General features: G+C 44.8%; 1 protein-coding gene across 22 annotated transcripts in view; it reads right to left on the reverse strand.

Moving 5' to 3' along the window:
- ADAM22 (ADAM metallopeptidase domain 22) overlaps positions 1-22952 on the reverse strand; it is a 245839-nt gene that overhangs the window by 162850 nt on the left and 60037 nt on the right. Inside the window, exon 1 of one of the 22 annotated variants that reach the window (XM_070059846.1) lies at positions 18331-22621. The exons of the other annotated variants lie outside the window; for them this stretch is intronic. Coding sequence (XP_069915947.1) covers positions 18331-18383 — 53 coding nt within the window. The 5' untranslated portion in view covers positions 18384-22621. Of the gene's footprint in view, positions 1-18330; positions 22622-22952 lie in introns of those variants that run through there. 22 annotated transcript variants of the gene reach the window in all.

Genomic DNA, 22952 nt, shown 5'->3' on the forward strand with positions numbered 1-22952 from the left:
TCACAGCGACATATGATATGCACACCCCCACCAGAGAGGGAAAGAAATGGTGAGGTGGGAGCCACTCTTCTCCTCGGACGGTAAGATTCTGCAGGAGGCCTCTTCCTTTTCTCTTATCGCTGACATAAATTACAGGCATTTTATATAAAACAATCCTCCAAAAATAGATGATTAAGCAACATAATTTTTCACTTCATCTTACTTCACTGATTTCTCAACACCTGAATAGAAAAAAAAATGGATCAGGGAAAAGTGAGAGAGTCTGATCAAAGTGGGGGAGTGCATGCAGTACTGCTCAGTCTGGTGGGGCCCTGAGCAATGGGGGGACTCCTCGTGGCTTTGGTCTGGCTGTGCTGTTCACGTGTTGCTCACACATTCCAAGAATAATGAATTATAACAAACGTGATGATTAAGAGAATTGCCATGTTGAATTGAAACTGGGACTGTGAAAAATATTTTACATCTTTATTATTTTTAGTGTCTATCTCCAGCCCTAATTAGAACGCTGCAACAGAAGAATGATATTTTTCCCAGTGAAAGAATTAGAATAAAGGATTTCTGATCTTTGGGAGGGGCAACAGGCCTTGTATCAATAAAACTCTTCTCATTCCTTAGTGAAGGTTTTAAGCAATTTCCAAAAGAAAAAAAGGGGGATTACATGGAAAGACAAGCAGTGGCGGCCTATCACATTCAAAATCCCCACGCAGGAGTTACTTCAACATGTGTGAAACATAATGTGCAACCTATTTTCCATTTGCATTCACATCTGATTTTGCCAGCTAGTCAGCAACTGAAAAGCTTTTCACAACAAGGAAGATTATGTTTAAGTATCACTGACTTGACAGACTTCTACAGAAACACCAAGAACATGTGGAGATCAAAAAAGACCCACATTTTCCCAGACTCTGTCTCTGCATTTGTAGTTGAAACAAAACAGGCGTTGGAGCGCAGAGGACATCGCTGCTGCGACTAATGTGGCAGGAGCATTTTCTGACACAGGTTCTGGTACCGCTGGATGCTACAGGCCAGCCCAGCCCAGCAATCTCAGCCCTTGCTTCCTTCGGACAAATGGCTGCACTATTCCACAAACTGACTGTGCACCATGCGGCAGGCTGTACACCAGGGTGACTGGCCAACAACTGGATGTGCCGGCCAAGCCAGACCAACTGATTCTTTCACATTGGATTTTCATTTATTCTTAAAAAAGGAAAGAGAAGTGGCCAGTGCTGTGGTGTAGCAGGTAAAGCCACCGCCTGCAGTGCCCCATCCCATATGGGCGCCAGTTCAAGTCCCAGCTGCTCCACTTCCCATCCAGCTCTCTGCTATGCCCTGGGACAGCAGGAGAAGATGGCCCAAGTTCTTGGGTGAACCCACTTGGGAGACCTGGAGGAAGCTCCTGGCTCCTGGCTTTGGACTGGCCCAGCTCCAGCCGTTGCGGCGATTTGGGGAGTGAACCAGTGGGTGGGAGACCTCTCCTTTCTCTGCGTAATTCTAACTTTCAAGTAAATAAATAAATCCTTAAAAAAAAAAAGGAAAGTATCATTTGCCATGTGGAATGTGGTAGGTCTTGACTGTTTCCAGGGCTGTAGTGTCTCTCTCAGCAAGAGGAAAAGCCATATTAGAAGAGAACGAGGGCCGGCGCCGCAGCTCAATAGGCTAATCCTCCACCTGTGGCGCCGGCACACTGGGTTCTAGTCCAGGTCGGGGCACTGGATTCTGTCCCGGTTGCTCCTCTTCCAGTCCAGCTCTCTGCTGTGGCCAGGGAGTGCAGTGGAGGATGGCCCAAGTCCTTGGGCCCTGCACCCGCATGGGAGACCAGGGGAAGCACCTGGCTCCTGGCTTCAGATCAGCGCGGTGCGCTGGCTGCAGCGCGCCATTGGGGGGTGAACCAACGGAAGAAGGAAGACCTTCCTCTCTGTCTCTCTCTCACTGTCCACTCTGCCTGTCAAAAAATAAAAAAATAAGTAAAAAAATAAAAAAGAAGAGAATGAGGCCAGTACAGACACAGGTAGGGTCAAGAAATAAAGAGCTGACATACAGAAATGACATGGCTGAGGACCCAGAGGCAGGCAAGCGCCAGGCCAGTTCTGCCTCCGTCACTCTGAACACAATTCAACTGAACATTCCCTCGTTTATTTAAGCTACACAGGTTTCAGGTATTTGCCATACCAAGAAGTGCCATGCAAAAGAGAAGTGACACGATGGGAAGTAAAACACTGAGCATCTAATCCAGCCCAGCAATGCTCTACAGAGCACAGGAACATAGGCAGGCACTTGGCACAGCAGTGAAAACGCTCCCGGGGAGGCCTGCAAACCACTTCAGAGAGACTGGGCTCAAGCCCCACCTCTGCTCCTGATTCCAGCTTCCTGCCAGTGCTCACCCTGGGAGGCAGCCGCTGATGGCCGAAGTATCCGGGTCCCTTCCACATGTGTGGGAAGCCCAGAAGGGGCTCCCAGCTCCTGGATTCCACCTGACCCAGCCCTGGCTGTTGCAACATTTAGGGAATGAACCAGCAGATAGGTCATTACACCACCCTTTCTCTCGCTGCCATTCAAACAAACTGATAAATAACATTTTAAAAACTACAAAGTACAATAATAGTTTCAGTAGTTTGTGCATGTCTTCTGAAAGAGAAAATATATTTATTTTATCCAGTGATTTTAAACATTAGATTATTATAATTTAATGGCCAGAGTTCAGAGTAGAAAAAGTAGGAATCAAAACTATGGCAAAACTTTAGAAGAATCTATATAAAAGTATAATTTTATGATAAAAATAAGGTAATCAAATTAAGTCTTAAATGAGAGCATATTTAATTCAGCAAATCTACTTACAAATATGAAAAAAATCACAAGATTCATAAAATAAAAAAGAATTCTGGGCAGCTGTCTGCAGAAGAAAATGGTATGTGACTTTTTCATTAACCCAAATCCTCTTTCTTATTGCTTAAGCAAAACATTTTTTATCTTGTTTAAACTCAACTAAAATATTCTCAAAGAACATAAATCATCTCATTAGCTGGTAATAGTGGGATTTCTTTACCAAGATCACACGGTTTTATATTTCATTTAGCACATACTAATCCCCCTCACTGGAGAATCCCAGTTTGCAAGTTACTGAGATGTGAATTTCCATGTCATGAGATGCTTGCTACCATCCACTTTGTCTGGCCACAGGTCACATTAACAACACGTACCGAGAGGAAGGAGAAAGTCCAGACTAAGCTTCCATTACAACAGTGTTGCTGTCTCTTTTATGACTTCTATGAAAACAATGAAAGCCGTGACCCCACTCCTCTGAAAAATGCACATGTACACATCTGTAGCATTTTGAATGCAGTTTTTGATCATTCCTAAAAGTCACTGTCCATCTGTGGACAGCAGCTTAGGAAATTCTGCATGGGACCACTGCAAAATCTGCTTAACAAAACATGTTATAATCACCTAACAGAAAAGAGCCAATATATTTTCACGGTTTATGTCTTAGCCAGATCACTAACAGGAAACACAAGGCTGTTATACAAAAACTTTGCTTGTTTTCTAATTTTAAGGCCAAAATGGACACACACGTCACCCAGAGTACAAGGACAGGATACGTATCGTGTTTTCTCGAGTGACCCTCAGCAAACCTTTGGCACATTTCAGGGGTTCCTTCTCAGCACAAGGTTTATTTAGGCCAATCCACAGCCTACTGAAACAGCCCCCGCTCCTCAGCTCACTTCCAGGCAGAGAGGATTAAGCTCTCTGGAAGGCTTTGGGAAAACAGCTACTTTGACAGAGCAGAACTGGGTGCAGGGGCAGGAAAGAGGCTGTCCCCACACATTTGTCACGCTGGGTACTGTGCGCTCCTCACAGTGTACTCGCCACCCTGTCCTGTACCTCCTCGGGCTGACACTCATGGCTCACAGCAAAGGGCTCCCTGCTTTCTGGCTCTGGTTCTGGTTCTGGTATGCCAGTGCTAGAGTCCACATGTGGTTCGTCCTCTCCAAATCTCAAGCTGAGGCACAGACCCCACTGTGATGTACTGAAAGGTGGTGAAATCCTTAAGAAGTGGGGCCTGGTGGGAGGAGGCTGGGTTGTGACCCGTCTCACGAAGGGATTAACGTTGTTCTCATGGAGTGAGCTGGGTCTCGTGCGCATGCATGCATTCCCTCCACAGTCAGTGGCTGTCAGAGTGCACCTGGCCCCTCGAGTATCTCACTCCCTGTCTCACCAGGGGTTCTCATCCACTCGCACTCCCACCATCGCAATGCCCTCTGCCATGAGGCCCTCACCAGCAGCCAATGCCAGTACCATGGTGTTGAACCCCCAGAACTGCGAGCTACATACACCACTTTTCTTAACATCTTAGGTATTTCATTGTCCAACCCACAACAGACTAAGTAAGACACTGGACAACGGAAAGAAGGCCAGAAGATCAGGGGGAGGGAGACGAGTGAAGACAAAGCATCTGGCTCCTTCACTCAGGGTTCCCTGGCACTGGCTTCCCTCTGCTATTCCCCTGATTACTGTGTGGTCCCTTGGGGTTCCCTTACCCCCATGCTTTTATAAATGGCTTTATTATAAATAAACTCTCCTGGAATAACCCTATTTTGAATGCCATCTGTTTCCTGCTGCACTATTCCTGAGTCACTCTTTTTTTACCCTTTAAATTACATACTATGTGAATATAAAATAAATTTCAATTTTTAAAAATGTGTGTTATCTTGAGAACAAATAATCTGCAAACCTTACTAACTACCTGGGCCTGCTCCGTGGGCAGGAGGCCATGGAAGGAGTCAAAGATGTTGTTAGAATTCACCTCATAGCATTGCAGAAGCAGCCAAGGTCAGTACAAACTGGAGCAAACAATACACCAGGACAACAGTCTTGCCTCTGCTCTCACAACGAGAGCTTGGAAATGCAATTATCAAAACCCAGCCACTTACCAGACATGCACCCCCCTCCGCGTGTAGAGGTGCATTGTACAGAACAGTGCCCGCATGACCAGTGCTGCCACATATCACTGTGGCCTCTGTTCTCCTTCTCGGCACACCATGGCTAGCACTGCTTAAAAACCCAAGGTGTCAGACAGCCTTGGCCACCACTGTCTTTTTGAGAGGGGACCAAGTCTCCCTTACTTTATACATCTCAGTTTACAGCACAGGATGAGATTTTGAACTTTATGACTAGAAGAGATGTGTGGTACGCCGTGTGCCACGCTGCAAAACTTAGTTAAGGGCCAGCATTTGGCGTGACAGGCTAAGCTTCTGCCTGTGACGTGGCATCCCCTACTGGAACGCCAATTCACCTGCTGCTTGCTCTGCTGCTGAGCCAGCTCCCTGCTAATGCCCCTGGGAAAGCAGCAGATGTCCCAGGAAGTTGGGCACTTGCCACCCACATGGGACACCCAGATAGAGTTTCAGGCTCTTGGCTTTGGCCTGGACTGATCTGTTCATTTTGACTATTTGGGAGTGAACCAGTGGACAGAACTTTCTATCTCTTCCCCCTCTCTCTGTCACTCTGCATTTCAAAAAATAGATAGGGGTCTGTACTGTAGCATCTCTGCTCCACTTCCGATTCATCTCCCTGGTAATGCGCCCGGGAAAGCAGTAGAAGATGGCCCACGTACTTGAGTCCCTGCACTCATGTGGGAGGCCCTGGCTCCAGGCTTCAGATCAGCCCAGCTCTGGCCAGTGTAGCCATCTGTGGAGTGAACCAGTGGATGGAGGATCTCTCTATCTGCCTCTCTCTCCCTCTGTAACTCTATCTTTCAAATAAAATAAATAAATCTTTTTTAAAATATATAAATAAATCTTAGGAAAAAAGGAACACCCAACAACTTAGTTTAAGACCAAGCTTCTAGTCTTTGTAGACAGCGATCATTTCTGTCATGGCATGGCAACCTCACAACGTGTACGTCTCTAACTCTATGCCTGTGAGTCCTATGGGATCTGGTGAGACAACAGGAGCAGGTACACTGGAAATCCCTGTAACACATTATAGAAAAGTAAGAGTCAGACTCCACCAGGGACTCAGAGGACACAGGTCTGAGCTGCAGCTCTCAAACCTCTAGCACCTGACCTGGGCCGTGCCGTCTAATCTCTCTGCAGGTCGGTTTTCCTGACTCTAATGTGGTGAATGTCCTGGTTCTGCTTGGCCTGGCGGGATTTCTGTGAGCAGCTGAGCTTACCAACCTTACCAAGTAGTTTCAAACATAGAGTGTGTTGGCTGGGAATCTTTCTGTTGTGAGTAACAAAAATCTAATGCAAATTTGCAAAGGAAAGAGGGATTTACTGAGTCATGTGACTGGAACCCAGGGCGGTTCTGATTTTCAGTCTGCAGTTCCCTGTTGCTCTCCACGTCTGAGCTCTGCTGCTCTGTCTTCAGTTTCTAAGTTGATGCTGCATCTCACGTGCCTTCAGTTTCAGTGCTGTGAGGAAGATAATCTGTCTTTGTCCCACTGTCTGACTGAGTCTCATTGTGTGTGTTTTTTTTAAGATTAATTTATTTATTTGAAAGGCCAAGTTAGGGAGGGAGAGCAGGTGGGAGGGAGAAGGGAAGAGAGAGAGAGAGAGAGAGATTGATTGATTTTGACTGCGTGATTTTCCATTTACTGGTTCACTCCCCAAATGGCTGCAACGTCCAGGTCAGGCCAAAGCCAGGAGCCAGAAACTCCATCTGGCTATACCATGTGGTGGCAGAGGCCCAACCACTTGGGCTATCTTCTGCTGCCTCTCCAGGTGCATTGGCAGGGAGTTGGATGGGAAGTGGAGCAGCTGGGATGCCAGAGACACAAAGGCATGGGTCACCATGGGCAAAGCCATTTAAAAGCCCAGTGTGTCAGGCCTTAGCCAGCCACTTCCAACTTTCAGTTGAAGGAGACTAAGGTTCCTGCCTGAATGAGGTCCCAGGAAATATTAACGAGCTTGCCATTCTTTTCCACATTGGCCCTTAGAGTGCACACATCTGTCTTTCACCATGTCCAATACTCCACAGTTGCTCATTAACATGACAATACCAATATTCATGAATGCAGTCACAGGTATATCAGAAGAGCCATTTTTGATTATTAGTATTCTCCAAAAAACTAAAATAATTTCCATGGTTTATGGTTTAATATGTTAAGGACATACTCTATTTAGAGGAAATTTCACTCCCTTAAAACTTAAAATCATGAGGCCTCCATTGTGGCATAGCAGGTTAAGCCTCTGCCTGTGACTCCGGCATCTCATATGAGTGCCAGTTTGACTCCTGGCTGCTCCACTTCAGAACCAGTTCCCTGCTAACACACCAGGGAAAGCAGCAGAAGATGGCCCGTGTATGCGGGTCCCTGCACCCACATGGGAGACCCAGATGGAGCTCCTGTCTCCGACTTTGATCCCGGCCCACCTGGCTGCTCCAGCCATTTGGGGAATGAATCAAGAGATGGAAAATCCCTCTCTTTCTCTCTTTCTCTCCTCCTTTCTCCATAACTCTGGCTTTCACATAAATACAAAATAAATCCTTTAAAAAAAAAACCCTTAAGATCAGTATGCTTACCTTTAAAAGGGCTAATAATGTGTCTTCCTCCAAGGTCAATGCTAAATTGCATAGAAGAATGTCTTTCACTAAGCAAAACTGGAACACTTTTGTAGCTATTTTTTTTAGTTCAAAAGTTTATACATTTTCATTGATTTCAGAAAAGAAAACCACTAGGCATGACACATCATGATATATACAATGAAATATGTATTTTGGTATTATAACTAACCTCAAACATATTTATAATAAAACACTATAGATCTCATGAGCTATCTATTTGAAAAAAAAGGGTGTACTGATACTACTTTGGTCCAAAATCTTATATAAAATTTATTACACCCAATCATTTCTTGAAAATTAATTATGCAATTTACTTTCTATAGACTATCATGTAAAAAGTGGACATGTTTCTTGGAGCCATTACTCAGTGCTACAAATACATTTAAGTAGTATTTAACCTCCAAGGGGTTTCAGGTTCCAATTCAGTGTGTTCCAAGCAGGAAAACAGGAAGTGAACATACCAGTGGGAATCCTACAGAGTGAGTTTGATTGGAAAATCTTCAGAAAGACTGTTTTATTTCTTTACAATGTGTCTTACTGTCAATGACTGCTGCAAATAAGGAAAAAAGCAGATTCCCTATGCCCTACCCAAACGCCAGTCGTGAAAGTTCTTCCCCCAGATCTGGCCTCTCTCTCTATGCACAAGCTGGTGTTCCCTGCTCTAGTCAGGGTGAATATGCTAACTGGGTGGAACGCGACGGGGAGGGGACACAGATTATCTAACAGAACTTACTTGCAGAACAAGTGTCCCCTCACAAAAGAGCCTAACAATGACATGGCCCCATATGGTTCTGAACAGACTTTAAGGAAAGGGGGGGGGGGGAACCACATGGCACATAGGAAAAATGAGAAGGAATGGTGGTTCCTGGGCACTGCATCTGGACATTCTATCTTCAGAGAATGAAAGAGGCAAAACTGTTTCCTTCTTGGCCACCTGACATCAAGACAATATGGACCATCCAGCACACAAGCAGATGGGGTATCTGTGAGATGCTCGAGGCCTATTCAAAAACGCAGGGTAATAAATGCTGGCCGGCCTTGGCCAACATATCTTTGTTAAAGGAAAGGGTCCTCTTTGGAGCCCTGAATCAGGGGGACTGCCTCAGAATCGGGGGAGCTGGGGAGAAAATGGTAGCTTCCAGGGGTTCTGCTTAATCTCCAGGATGCATATGTTGATAAAAATGCACAGCAAAAGTGCATTTTGTATTTTTTATGAAAAAAATTAGGAGACATGAGAATATATATATACACCTATATGTATGTAGCTTTACAAGAAACAATAAAAGGAAAAGCCAGAAATTAATGAAAATAGTTATTCATAAAGGACGAGGCAGAAAATGCATATAGGGAACAGGTGTAAATGTACCTTCTCTGAGTACACACTCTATTTGTTTTGTAATTTTTATTTATTTTCATTTACTTGAAAGACAGAGACAAACACAGAGATCTTCCATCCACTGGTTCACTCTCCAAATGCCTGTAATGGGTTCAGCCAGGCCAAAGCTGGAATCTGGAATTCAATCTGGATCTTCCATGTGGATTGCAGGGACTCAACTACTTGAGCTCCACCATGTTGCCTTGCAAGGTGCATGTCAGCAGGAAGTTGGAATCAGAAGCACAGCCAGGACCCAAACCTCATCTCTCTAAATGCACATGCAGGCATCCAATCAGCGTTGTATTATGGCAAATGCTCCTCCTTGAGTACACACACACATACACACACACACACAATTTCAAATACATGGCTTATATGAAATTCATTCAAAACATTTGTGGAAAACAGAATTAAAAGTTTATCTTGGTGCAAAAAATGTCTGCAAGTTATGCATTTTCCATGAACTATGCAAAATACCCTCATACTTTGAGAAACATGATCTTAAGGAAAAACATAATACATGTTTTCTATTTCTATCATTCCTTATACATTTATTACATATAAGGAAACTAATTTTAATTAAAAGCAGGAGCAGCTTTTTAGTTAAGACATCTACACACCATATCGGATTGCCTGTGCTTGAGCCCTGCCTCCAGCTCCAGTGTCCAGCTTCCTGCCAGCGCAGACCCTGGGAAGCAGTGTGACAGCTCAAGTAACTGGGTCCCTGCCACCACATGGGAGATGCAGACTGGGTTCCCCGCACCTGGCTCAAGCCCCAGTGCAGCCTGGTCATTGAGTGCGCTTACTTAATTAACCACTGGATAGGAGAACTAGCACTCACACTCTCTGTCTCTCAACTAATAACAAATTGAAAGTAGCAGCCCCGTGGGAAGAGAAAGTATAAAACCATTTACTTCATGAAAAAAAGTATATATGTAATCTTGATCAAAAAATAAAATTCAAAAGGGAAACACAACAAACACCTCTGACTCACTCCTACAGATTTCCCAAGTACAAAATGAAGTACAGGCTCTTAGACAGAGACAGCGGAACAATACATGAGAACACCCACTTGATGGGACATTGTGCTTGAAAAAAACAATGCCAAGTAAGTGCCTGGCTTCTCCAGCCAAGCTTTTAGTGTTTTCTGGGCTCTGCTTGGCTCTTGGTAAGTAGACATTTAATGTACTGAGATGAAATGTGATGGCTGGAAGTCTGGCTCCACTTCCTCCTCCAGTTTCATCAGCGCAGACTTTTTATTTGATCCAACCATATTCCTTTTACCACTTAGTTTTTCTGAACCTCTTTCCTGAAACCAAATGCTTGCAGCTATGCATGCCTGTGATGATTGATACCAAATGTACAATGAAGGATGTCAGGCACGGTGGAGACAGCCTAGTTTACGTGAGCAGAGATAGAAGCCACACTTGCTTTATTTTGCTATGGTATAGGCAAAGTATTTAGGCATTTAATTACTTTTTTTTTCCACTTCTGTAAAAGTAAGATAAAACATCAATTTCATAATTAATTAGTATTTATGTTATGCTTCTCAATCCATAGATAACATTTATTAGGGTTCAAAACAACTCAACCAACTTTGACCCTTAACTCCTTCTATGATAGTTTTTAACTTCTTTGGGGACAGGCAAGTGGCACAGAAATAAAGATGCCACTTGAGATGCCCAAACCCCATCCTGGAGTGCCTGAGTCTGGGTTCAGGCTGTGCTCCTGATTCCAGCTTTCTGCTAATGTGCACTCTGGGAAGCGGCAGGCGACGGCTCACGTAATTGGTCCTTGACACCTACATAGGAGACTCAGATTGAATTCTGCGGTCCTGGCTTTGGCCTGAACCATCAGTCTCACTGCTGCAGGCTTCTGGGGCAGTGAATCAGTAGATGAGAAATCAATCAATCTCTCTCTCTCCCTCTCTCTCTCTCTCTCTCTCCCTCCCTCCCTCCCTCTCCCTCTCTCTCTCCTCCTCCCCCTCCCCCTCCCTCTCCCTCTCCCTCTTGTTCTCCCTCTCATTCTCTCCCTCTATCAGCCTTTCAGGTAAATAAAGCAAATGAACTATTTTAAAATTAACTTTCTTTGAGGTCTTCTTCAGAAGAATGGCAGTCAGCAACCACAATGAGAAAGAAACAGTGAGTATATGAGAAGTCTTCAAAAAGCTCATGAAAAATGCAGATTATGAAAAAACCACCCAAGGTTTCAAAAACTTTTTGCAAGAAAATAAACTTATCCTTTAATTCTATCTTTCTATGAACTTCTTGAAATATCCTATGTTGGACTAGTAAGTGAAGTTCTGCTCCAAATCAATGATCAGTGCACAGACCAGAGCCTGGAGTCATGGCTTCATGTCAGATCACCTGGGAAGCTCCGCAAACTTGCAAGTCCCCAGGACCCCTCCACCAGGTCTGCTTGGCTCTTGGCTTGGAATCATTTCTCCAAATGATCCCCAAGCAAGTCTGCTGATGCCAGCCCTGGGATCCGCACTTGGGGATCACTGGAGTATCATTGTCTCAATAGAATGATGACTTGCAAAATGCTACACCTGCAAACCTCAGCTTCCAGCAGCCTCCCAAGCAAATTCTTAGAGGGCCCAGTGTTGCCAGAAAACGTGTAACTCCTTGATAATGTTCCTTTCAGGAAAACTTCCCCAAATGACTCTCAGATTTAAGGAATGGTGCCAGTAAACACTCTCACGCATATGCGAGGACAGGGGAGTTGCAAGAAAGGTGAGGCTTTTTAGAACAGAGGGATCAATACAGTGTCAGAGACTCTGAGCTCACTCCTGGTCTCCTGGGACAGGAACACTCATCAAAATCAGTATTATAGTTGCATGTTGCTCATCAGGTTACAGTAGTGTTTTCCATCACAGGTGCACAAACCCCTAGTTGGACACAGGATGATTTCAGGAACTTTTTATTCTAATATTTACAAGATCATGCCATTAATCATCAGTAAAAAATGCATAATTAGCATGTCAAACCTAGATATTACATATTTTGTTTCTCCTTGCAGTGGGAAGGTAGTTAAGATTTTAAAATTGGGCCAGCACTGTGGGGTAGAGCAGAAAGCCACCACCGCCTGCAGTGTCAGCATCCCATATGGTCACCGGTTAGAGTCCTGGCTCCTCTACTTCCGATCCAGCTCTCTGCTATGGCTTGGGAAAGCAGCAGAAGATGGCCCAAGTGCTTGGGCTTCTGCACACACATAGGAGACCAGGAGGAAGCTAATGACTCCTGGCTTTGAATGTTTCAGCCATCTGGGGAATGAACCTGTGGACAGAAGACCAACCTACCTCTCCCTCCCTCTCCCTCCCTCTCTCCCTCCCTCCCTCCCTCCCTTCTTCTTCTTCTCTCTCTCTCTCTCTTTCTGTGCCTCTGCCTCTCTGTAACTCTGCCTTTCAAATAAATAAATAAATCTTAAAAAAAGTGAATCAGTTTCAAGAGAACTATTACATAAATAAGAACTAAGTGGTATTCAGACATAGCTAATACTTATTCTTTCCATGACAATTTTTGAGTACCTAGGATTTGTGCATTCTTGATAAAGAATTTAGAAAAATGTCTGTCATTATCAATCTTAAATTCTAATAAAATCAAACATAAATGCAGGATTCACCACATGCTACTTTCCATATGAATTTGAACATGTAGAGTCAAAAATAGTTCATAACTATATAGCATTCAGAAAGTTCAGGAAAAATATCAAAGATTGAGATTTAATCATAAGATTAGCAAACACATTCATCCCCCATCCCTATCCACCATATATGAACAGGGCGCCAATTAAAAACCAACAGGTATTAGCTGAAAGAGCTACAAAGCATAAACCATATTTAGAGAGTTCTTAGGTTTTCAAAAAGATAGCAAGAAAAACAAAAACACGGACAGCAGAGGAATCCCTGGCACTTAAAGCCACAGCAATTATTAAAATAGCCCAACTCCTAGCCAGAGTTATCCGATATATTATGCCGGGATTTCAACAAATCATGATAAATAGAAAGAAAAACACATGGTGAAGAGTCAAGTCAAGTCTCAAATGAGACCCAGGTAGGACTGATTGTGGAATTGTCAATTATTTTAAAGAACAATGAATAACCATTCAGTGTTCATGGAAAAATAGCTAAGTAAGAACTGATGAATCATTTAGTAGAGAGGTGAAAATTTAAACAGAGTCAGGAAAGTACTTTAACAGAGATGAGGAATGCCTTTGATGTGCTCATCAGTAGACTGGACACAAATGAGCAAATAATCAGTAGGCTTGAAGACATGTCAGTGGAAACTTCTCAGATTAAAATGAGAAGACAAAAAATGAAATAGATTAGATTATCTTAGAACTATGGGACAATTTCCAAATAATTATCCTCTGCAAGGAGTAACAACATCTATATAATCATAAGCTTGAAATGTCAGCTGCTATTTTTCTGATATCTGTTGACATGGTTCCCTAAATATTAGACTATTAAGTATTATAACATGCATATTTGAAATACAATAAAAAGCAAGAGAACAGAGAAGAAATACTTGAGATAATGATGGTAAACTCTACAACAGACACTAAGCCAAAGATCCAGGAAGTTTAGAAATCACCAAAGAGGATAAATACCAAAATACCTGTACCTAGGCATACAGAACTCAAACTGGTGCAAACTATAGACAATGAAAAAATCTTGGAAGACAGTAGAAGGAAAAATAGATCTTACAAAGCAAAACAGAGCCAAAAGTAGGTTTACAAAGAAACTAAGAACCTCTTCCAAGTACAGGTCCCTGCGAGAGACTCCAGCAAAGTGTTCACAAGGTCTTATACTGATTATATTTGCAAAAGAAAGATATTAAACCATAAGGGAGGGGGGCTGGTGCCGTGGCTCACTTGGTTAATCCTCTGCCTGTGGCGCCAGCATCCCATACGGGTGCCGGGTTCTAGTCCCGGTTACTCCTCTTCCAGTCCAGCTCTCTGCTGTGGCCCAGGAGGGCAATGAAGGATGGCCCAAGTGCTTGGGTCCTTGCACCCACATGGGAGACCAGGAGGAAGCACCTGGCTCCTGGCTTCAGATGGGCGCAACGCTGGCCATAGCGGCCACTTGGGGATTGAACCAATGGAAGGAAGACCTTTCTCTCTGTTTCTCTCTCTCTTACTGTCTATAACTCTACCTGTCAAATAAAAAAAAAAAAAAAAAAAAAAAAAAACCATAATGGTTTCTAGCAGCTGTGGGCAATTTGAGCATCCAGACAAAGGTGAAGCACATCCCTTTTGCACAGAAGTTGAGTTATTGCTGTCTTGATGGTATAGGACTGGTGTCCAGGAACCCACCTACAGCTCACTAAACATTCAAAACAACAAGCAGGTGCTAAAGTCCTGTCACCACAGGAAAATGCCCCATGGTGCCTGACACTAAAGGACACAGATAATGAAGAGAAGAGGCTTGAAAAAAACCTAGTTTATGGGAAATTTTTCCAGCCACCCAAATGCCTAAAATAATAAGTACAGAATTCAATTATCATTGATGCCTGTCAAATTTCTAAGTTCTCTCCTGTCAGAAATAGATTCAATAAATGTACCATACTTTTCTTTTTGGATGGGAACGGCATATTTGATAAAGTTTGAATATATCATTTTAACTGAAATTTGGAGAGACTTCAATTAAACTAGTGAAATATTATGACGTCTGACTTGGATATACAAAGGGTACCTTCTTTAGTCACTGATAAATTTATTAAACAATAAAAAGAAAATTTAGATTTTAAAAAAACAAATGCCATCTAAAACAAAAGCAAAAAAAGAACCATCATATAACCAATTAAAGTCATTTTGACATCGAGAATCAAATATTATAAAATTTGTTCAGACTACACCAAAAGCAGCAATCCATCAAGAAGAAATAAAAATAATGAATCAGCTCTTGAGGTGCTTAACAATCTAATTATGAAGAAAATGTAATCATATGAACATTCCAGAAAAAGATTTTGATTTGTCATGAAATACTGATATCAGTGAAGATGAGGCGACTCACAGGATGCTACCAAATGGGAACACTGCTAACAAGCCGTTTACCGAGATCACCAATGCAAAAAGTGTCACTATCCCCTCCAAAGCAGATGCCATCAATCTTAGAGTTCATTATGACAGAGATGTTCTCAGATTTGACCAACAATCTGCAAGACATCAGTCAAAAAGCTGAAACAATATTTTCTAACCTATGAACCATTGAAAAATAAATTTCACTCTTTTCTAGCTGGATCAATGGAGGGTGTTGAGAATAAAAAGAAGGTTGCCTGCTAAGCCAGAAACCCTTGGGGGGGGGGGGGGGGCAGGAATTTCACAGAGTTGCAGATGAAGCACCTGAGAGAGAAGTTGGCCTACAGGATGCTTTGAGAGGCAAGCAGGGCACTTACTTATCTAGGAAAAAGCCACGCACTACCTCAAGGAGTACAGGCAGAGCTAGAGAACTGAGATTCACATGGTGAGGACGGCAAGAGCACTGGCAACTTCTATGCACCTGCAGAACCCAAATTGGCATTTGTCATGAGGACCAGAGCTATGGACAGAGTGAGCCCAAATTCCACAAGGGGCTGAAGTGTCTCTGCTTCTCCAAGCCTTCGATGACACCTTTATTAAGCTCCACAATGCTTCAGAGAACTGCTGATACTGTATGGGTGTGTCCAACCTGAAGCCAGCAAATAAACCCATTTACAGGTGAGGGTATGGCAAAATCAATATTAAGAGCCTTGACAGAAAAAAAAAGGGGGGGGGGGCGGCGCCTTAGCTCACTAGGCTAATCCTCTGCCTGCGGCGCTGGCACCCCAGGTTCTAGTCCCGATCGGGGCGCCGGATTCTGTCCTGGTTGCCCCTCTTCCAGTCCAGCTCTCTGCTCTGGCCTGGGAGTGCAGTGGAAGATGGCCCAAGTGCTTGGGCCCTGCACCCCATGGGAGACCAGGAGAAGCACCTGGCTCCTGCCTTCTGATCAGTGCGGTGCGCCGGCTGCAGCAGCCATTGGAGGGTGAATCAACGGTAAAGGAAGACCTTTCTCTCTGTCTCTCTCACTCACTGTCCACTCTGCCTGTCAAAAAAAAAAAAAAAAAAAGAGCCTTGACAGGTAACACTCTGCTCAACCTCTTGGTAAATGCATGAAGCATGAAGCATCTGACCTATGCGGTCTAAACTATCGAAAACGCTTCAAAGAGGCAAACAATGCCAGGTGTCCCTTACAATTATCTTCCCCACAGGGTGCCATGAAGAAAAGAGCCACTCACTTTGTAGAAGGCAGAGATGCTAGAAAAAGGAAAGACCAGATCAACATCCTCGTTGGCAGGATGAACTCAAGTGTCAACTCGGCATTTTTAAAAATCTGGTCAGTTAATATGCAGCAACTGCTCTCAAGCTGAAAAGGAAAAGAAAGAAAATTTCAAAGAACCAGGGTCCTGGAGAGACTGCATTATACACACACTCCCTGTAGAGACAATGTACTCCAAAAAGACTTCCACAGGAAGAGACATGATTAGAAAGTAAGCAGTGTCCAAAGGTAGATTAAAATGAAGTATTACACTGCAGTGTCAGGCAATTCATCTCTTATGATGCTATGTTTCTGGATTTTGCAATGTTTGTTGTATTTGCCAGCTTTTTAAAATGCATCATTTCTTCATTCCTTGACATAAACATCCACAGCCATACCTCACTTTATACTTCTAATTTTGCAATTTCTCCTTAAAAGGACCCTTAAAATTATGTAACTTTCAGGTCCAACCATGGACCCAGCCCTGTATCACGTGGGGAAAGTCCCAAGCGAAGCCTCCATTTGTCAGATGTGGTCAATGTGGCAGAGTTAGCATCCCCTGTGTGAGCTGACATCCACTCAGCCCTGAGAACCAAGATCTGAGCCTGTCTGTAGACTACTACAATCCTCCATAAGAACAAGTTGGGTCAAAAATAGCACTTTTCTGCTGCCCCCAAACCCAAGTGTTTGATGGTGGTAGATCACACAGTGATGGTGGCAGCGCTTGGGCCTGCCACCTCCAGAATCTGCCCACCCAACAGTAGCATCTGCTTCTCCACGCAGCTGCCCAGAATGCTACCCCCAGCTCTTGGGCCCGACATTCAGCTCTCGGCCTTCTGGAGTGTCCCGGGGAAGGTCAAGAGCTGTCCTCTTTCCGTATCATTATTTCGTTGTCATCACCAACAACTTTCTGGCTAACATAAGAGAATCACTCAATCTGAGCCTAGCATTCACAGTCCCCAAGCCTTGCCCTTGGTTAACGACTCTTAACTGAATGTGGGAATGACCCACCCAGATACAGACTTGGCCTTCCAACCAGAGTGATCTTGACATTGCCTCCGATGTGTCTCGAGAACAAAGTGCAACCCCAACCCGGCAGACAGCTCAGGCGATCTCAGCCCCCCAGACATGCAGACTCAAGGGGGAGTGACCGGGTGATCAGAGGGTATGGTCCTTTTTTTTACAGTAATACAGCATAAAACCCTCACATGCAATACAGGGCTTACCGGAAGCCAAACTACACTGACAGCACTCCCCGGCCCCTCTCCCCTTGCCTCCAGGAAAATGAACCAAAATGGTCTTTCTCTGTGGGGGGAGGGAAGGGGAATCGTGTGTTTTAAAAGCATCAGAGTCGTTACTCTGAGAGGCAGAACATGTATTGTCTGAGAGCATAAACTTGTTTTGAATCCCAGCGTCACCACATATTATGGGTTGTCATATGCAATTAGCATAGCCTCTCTGTGCCTCATCTAAGCGTCAGTTTATTGTTGTAAAGGTTTTCTTGTTTAACAGATTTATTTCTTTATTTGAGAGGCAGAATTAGAGAGAAGGAGAGACAGAGAGAGAGGTCTTCCATCCACTGGTTCAGCTTCCCAAATGGTCGCAGTCTCTGGAGCTGGGCTCCAGGAGCTTCTTCTGGGTCTCCCACATGAGTGCAGGTGCCCAAGCACTTGGGCCAACCTCCACCACCCTCCCAGGCCATTAGCAGGGAGCTGGGTGGGAACTACAGCAGCCGGGACTCAAACTGGTGCCTTTATGGGATGCTGGCACTGCAGGCTGAGGCTTAACACACTACCCCACAACGCCAGCCCCCGCTGTGAGTCCTGAACACATTTACAAAAGTGAAGTACTTAGACTCATGCTTGGCATGGTAAACGAGTACAGCTTTCACAGTTTAGAAACCTAGAACTTTCCAGGGCTTACTCATCTTGTTTTACAATTTAGTGTTCTTTTACCTTGAGATACATTTTACAAGGCCACCATCTTCAATCCAACACTTGGGGCTTGAAAGGTCAGAGTGTGACCCTGGTCACATCTTGGACCTTCATTCCCCTAAGGGTGATCTCAAAGATGTTAGCAGAAATTTCCATAAAAAAAAAGAAGAAAAAAAACCTACCTGATGAAGAAATTTTGCGAACTGCTGAGTTGTGTTTCTCTACCCCTAGACATTGTCAGTGCCTTTACATGTGAGCATTTATCATGAACTTCAGAGTAGTAGATAACAAGTTACAAGAAAATTCCAGGTTTGTCGCTCCCCCTCTTCATGGAGGAACGACACTAGACCCTGCGCTGTTTCTTCATCTGCTCGGCCCTTCCCAGGTTTGCTGCTGGTCCTTCCCGGGTTGGCTGCTGACTCCTCCACCTCTGTGGAGGGGCGGTTCCCCCTGCCACTTTCCCCACTTCCGCGGGGGAGCGGCACACCGCCAGCCGGCTCTCTCAGGGGCAGCTCAGATGTTATCCGGATGTTCCTGGTGCATGTTGTCTCTCTCCTCCTTTATAGTCCTCTTCCACCAATCCCAACTCTGCTACCCACACGCCGAGTACACTGCTCTCCTCCAATCAGGAGCAAGATCAGCTCCTGCAGTTCATTAGTCAAGTTGGTGAGAGGCAGCTGTGTAGAAGTTGTTTTCTCCTCTCCCAGCGCCATATTGTGGGAGAGCAGATGCATAGAATAAGTCTTAATTCCAGTAACTTAGTCTAGTCCGAGTTGCTCCCCACACAGGTTTATTCAGATTTCCAGGTATTTTCCTAAGATATTTCTTTCTAGACCCTCCCAACAGTTCTTCAGACTCAGGCCTCGTGTCTGCCTGTCCACAGGTGCAACCAACCCTGCACCAGCCCAGTTCATTCCGGAACATTCACCCGAGACTCCTGCAAGCAAGCACAATCTCCCACAGTCCATGTGCTCCTCCGCATGCGGCTCCAGTGCAGAGCTCTTGCAGACTTCTATGACCTCAGGGACTTCTGTATTTAAGGGACATTTAAAATCAGCTCAGGGGATCCCAGTTGCCCTTACACAGTGCTTTTTGTTTGGTTGGTTTTTTAAGGCTTCTGAAAATACTTGTCTTTTAACTCAGAGGATCCTTCCCTTAAAGAGTAAGATTCCTCTCCACTTGGAAACTGTCTTCTCTTCACTTTCCAAATATGAAACAGCCAAATATTTCACAATATTTTATTTAGTGCTGGCATGTAACCCTGTCTTTTAGAAAAATTCAAAATGAGATTCTCAGGATACATCAAAAATGAGGGAAGAACCCTCCAGAAAAAAGTTCGGTGCAGTTCCCCAGACGTTCCCTGGCACGCCTGAGTGACAGCAGCAGTGCCGCTGCTCTTGACTCCCACTTATGCCAAGTTCCTCAACTCCTCCAAGCTCAAGTTCCCCCACTGGTGAAGCAGAATTGTCATGAGGCTCACGTGAGAGAAAGAATATAAACAATATGAAGTTTCCAGAACAAAGAAGGCAGTTTTAAACTGTCAATTTCATTCCCGAGTTATAGCTGTCCAACCTTCTGCCTTCCCACGTCTCTTTTAAGTTTGCTTATTCTCGATCTCCTAAGACTCACTGCTTTCCCTAGGGGCAGCCACACCATGCTTCCTGCAGCTGCCTACATTCCCCAGATAAAATTTTATTAGAATCTTCATAATGTCTCTTACTTCAACTCTTTTCATTCGGACCCCACAAAGTCTTTGAAAATTAGCATAAATTTCACAATCTGTGGAGCCACTTTCTTGGCAAGAAAGTGCAGATTGCTGACAAAGAACTGGTAGTTCTAAGTACAGGTTTCAGCACTTCACAGAGGATATCCGCTCCCTGCATCTAGGATGCCTTCCTGATGATGCTCTTTGGACTGTGCCCAACCTCCATAAGACGCAGTATGCCTTGGGTCAGGGTCCAGAAGGAAGCACGAAGAGTCTTGTGAGGGGCAGGGAGGGCGAGAACACAGCTGAGATCACCGTCCTGCCTGCACCGAGGAAGAGGTCCCTGCTCGCCCTGATCACCACGTCCTCACCTTCCCTTTAAGCCACTGAACGCATTCCTCACCAAGACGCAAACACAGCATCCCACCGAGCGCTCAGCTGTCCCTGTGCCACAGTGTTCTCCCGTGTTGGAAAGTGTGCCCTGAGAACCTTTGGGAAATCAGCCACTTTCAGCTCACGCGCTTTGGGGGATCAATGTTAGGTCCCAACAGGCCTTGGCCAACAGTCTCATCATATTCCTGACTAGGGAACCTGGTTCAAGGATGAGCCTGTGACACACTGGTTCAAGTCAACGAGACTTGGGGCCAGCACTGTGGCGGAGTAGGTTAAGCTGTTGCCTGTGTCCCTGGCGTCTCAGCTGCTCCACTTCTGATCCAGCTCCCAGCCAATGTACCTAGAGAGGAAGCAGATGACCCAAGTGCTTAGGTCCCGACCACAAATGTGGGAAACCCAGATGGAGGTCCGCACTCAGGGCATTGCCCCGTCTCCGCCATTGTGGCCATTTGGGGAGTGAACCAGTGGCTGGAAAATCAAATCTCTCTCTCTCTCTCTCTTTCTCTCTTCTCCTCTCCCCACTCTTTCTCTCCTTCCCTCCCTTCCTAACTCTGTCATTCAAAGCAGCAGAGCTAAGACTTGGAGAGCAACAGGGAACTGCAGACTGAAAATCAGAACCGCCCTGGGTTCTAGTCACATGACTCAGTAAATCCCTCTTTCCTTTGCAAATTTGCATTAGGTTTTTGTTACTCACAACAGAAAGATTCCCAGCCAACACACTCCATGTTTGAAACTACTTGGTAAGGTTGGTAAGCTCAGCTGCTCACAGAAATCCCGCCAGGCCAAGCAGAACCAGGACATTCACCACATTAGAGTCAGGAAAACCGACCTGCAGAGAGATTAGACGGCACGGCCCAGGTCAGGTACTAGAGGTTTGAGAGCTGCAGCTCAGACCTGTGTCCTCCGAGTCCCTGGTGGAGTCTGACTCTTACTTTCCTATAAATGTGTTACAGGGATTTCCAGTGTACCTGCTCCTGTTATCTCACCTTGCTAGTTCCTCACTCAAGGGCCAGATCCCATAGGACTCACAGGCGTAGAGTTAGAGATGTACACGTTGTGAGGTTGCCATGCCATGACAGAAATGATCGCTGTCTGCAAAACTAAAAGTCTGGTCTTGAACTAAGATCTTCCATCCACTGGTTTACTCCCTGAATGGCCACAACAGCCAGGTCTAGACCAGGGCAAAGCCAGGGGCCCATAATTCCACCTGGGTCTCCCATGTCAGGGACAGGGGCCCAACTACATGGGCCATCTTCTGTTGCTTTCCCAGGTGCATCAGCAGGGAGCTGGCTCAGCAGCGGAGCAGCCAGGACTTGAACTGGCGTTCCAAAAGGAGATGCTGGCGTCACAGGCCGAAGCTTAATCTGCAGAGGCCCTTCACTGGCCCCTCACACTAAGTCTCTCAGTGGCAGCACACAGTGTACCACACATCTGTTCCAGCAATAAAGTTCAAAATCCCATCCTCCCATTTTGGAAAGAGCACACCCCCCTGCTGTAAACTGAAACCTGTAAGGTCGGGAGCCTTCAGTGGTGTGCTAGATCTATAAACAAGAGGGGATTCTGTATTCCTAAGTATTTGCTTCTGATCTTTTACTGTCTTTCCTGCTTTCTTGATCAAAAGCTTTTATAGTATTTCTCTGAGTAGATTTCTATATCTTTTGGCTTAAAGATAGGCGGGTACCGGAGTAGAAAGTGCACTTTGGGGAACACATCACATAAAATCTAACCAAATCTCAATTCTCCTGACAAAGTAGAAGCAATGACAAGACAATACAATCTTAGTAGTGCCTGATGTGAACTGTTGTTCAAAACAAAAGCAAACAATAAACAGCAAACAAAAGAGATGGGAAGCAACCTTCCCAAGACCAGCACACAAAACAAAGGTCATTTCTCTTCTCAGCCACTCCACATCCTTATCCCCCAGCATAGCACAGTTAACTGAAGTTGTATTTATTCCTAAGCTTCAGTCTAAACGTTCAAATATACACAGCATCATCATCACCAGCTTCTTTTTTAAAGTTATTTTTGTTAAGAAATTCATGTTAGGTAAGCTGAAATTTATTTTGTTGAATCGTAAAGCAGGCCATTAAAAGACAAGATTTTTAAAAATGTATTGTCGGCCGGTGCCGCAGCTCACTAGGCTAATCCTCCGCCTTGCGGCGCCAGCACACCGGGTTCTAGCCCCGGTCAGGGCGCCGGATTCTGTCCCAGTTGCCCCTCTTCCAGGCCAGCTCTCTGCTATGGCCAGGGAGTGCAGTGGAGGATGGTCCAAGTGCTTGGGCCCTGCACCCCATGGGAGACCAGGAAAAGCACCTGGCTCCTGGCTTCGGATCAGCGCGGTTCACCGGCCGCAGCACGCCGGCCGCGCCGGCCATTGGAGGGTGAACCAACGGCAAAGGAAGACCTTTCTCTCTGTCTCTCTCTCTCTCTCACTGTCCACTCTGCCTGTCAAAAAAAAAAAAAAATGTGTTGTCACAAATAACGCAAAAGTAGAACACTTTCTCTGTGGATGTAAAAACAAAGTGAAAAGAACAGAATGAAGACATTAGAAAAATCATTAGTCTTCACGTTGATTTCTCAAAAAGATGCCCAATCCTGATGTGATATGAATGCCTATTCCATCTTTACCTCCTATGACCAATCATAAAATAAAAACAATAAGATATAACTTAGGCAACAACTCGAAAGGAATTCCTGTGCAGACAG

This window comes from Oryctolagus cuniculus, chromosome 16 (assembly GCF_964237555.1).
Source record: "Oryctolagus cuniculus chromosome 16, mOryCun1.1, whole genome shotgun sequence".
Taxonomy (NCBI): Eukaryota; Metazoa; Chordata; class Mammalia; order Lagomorpha; family Leporidae; genus Oryctolagus; species Oryctolagus cuniculus.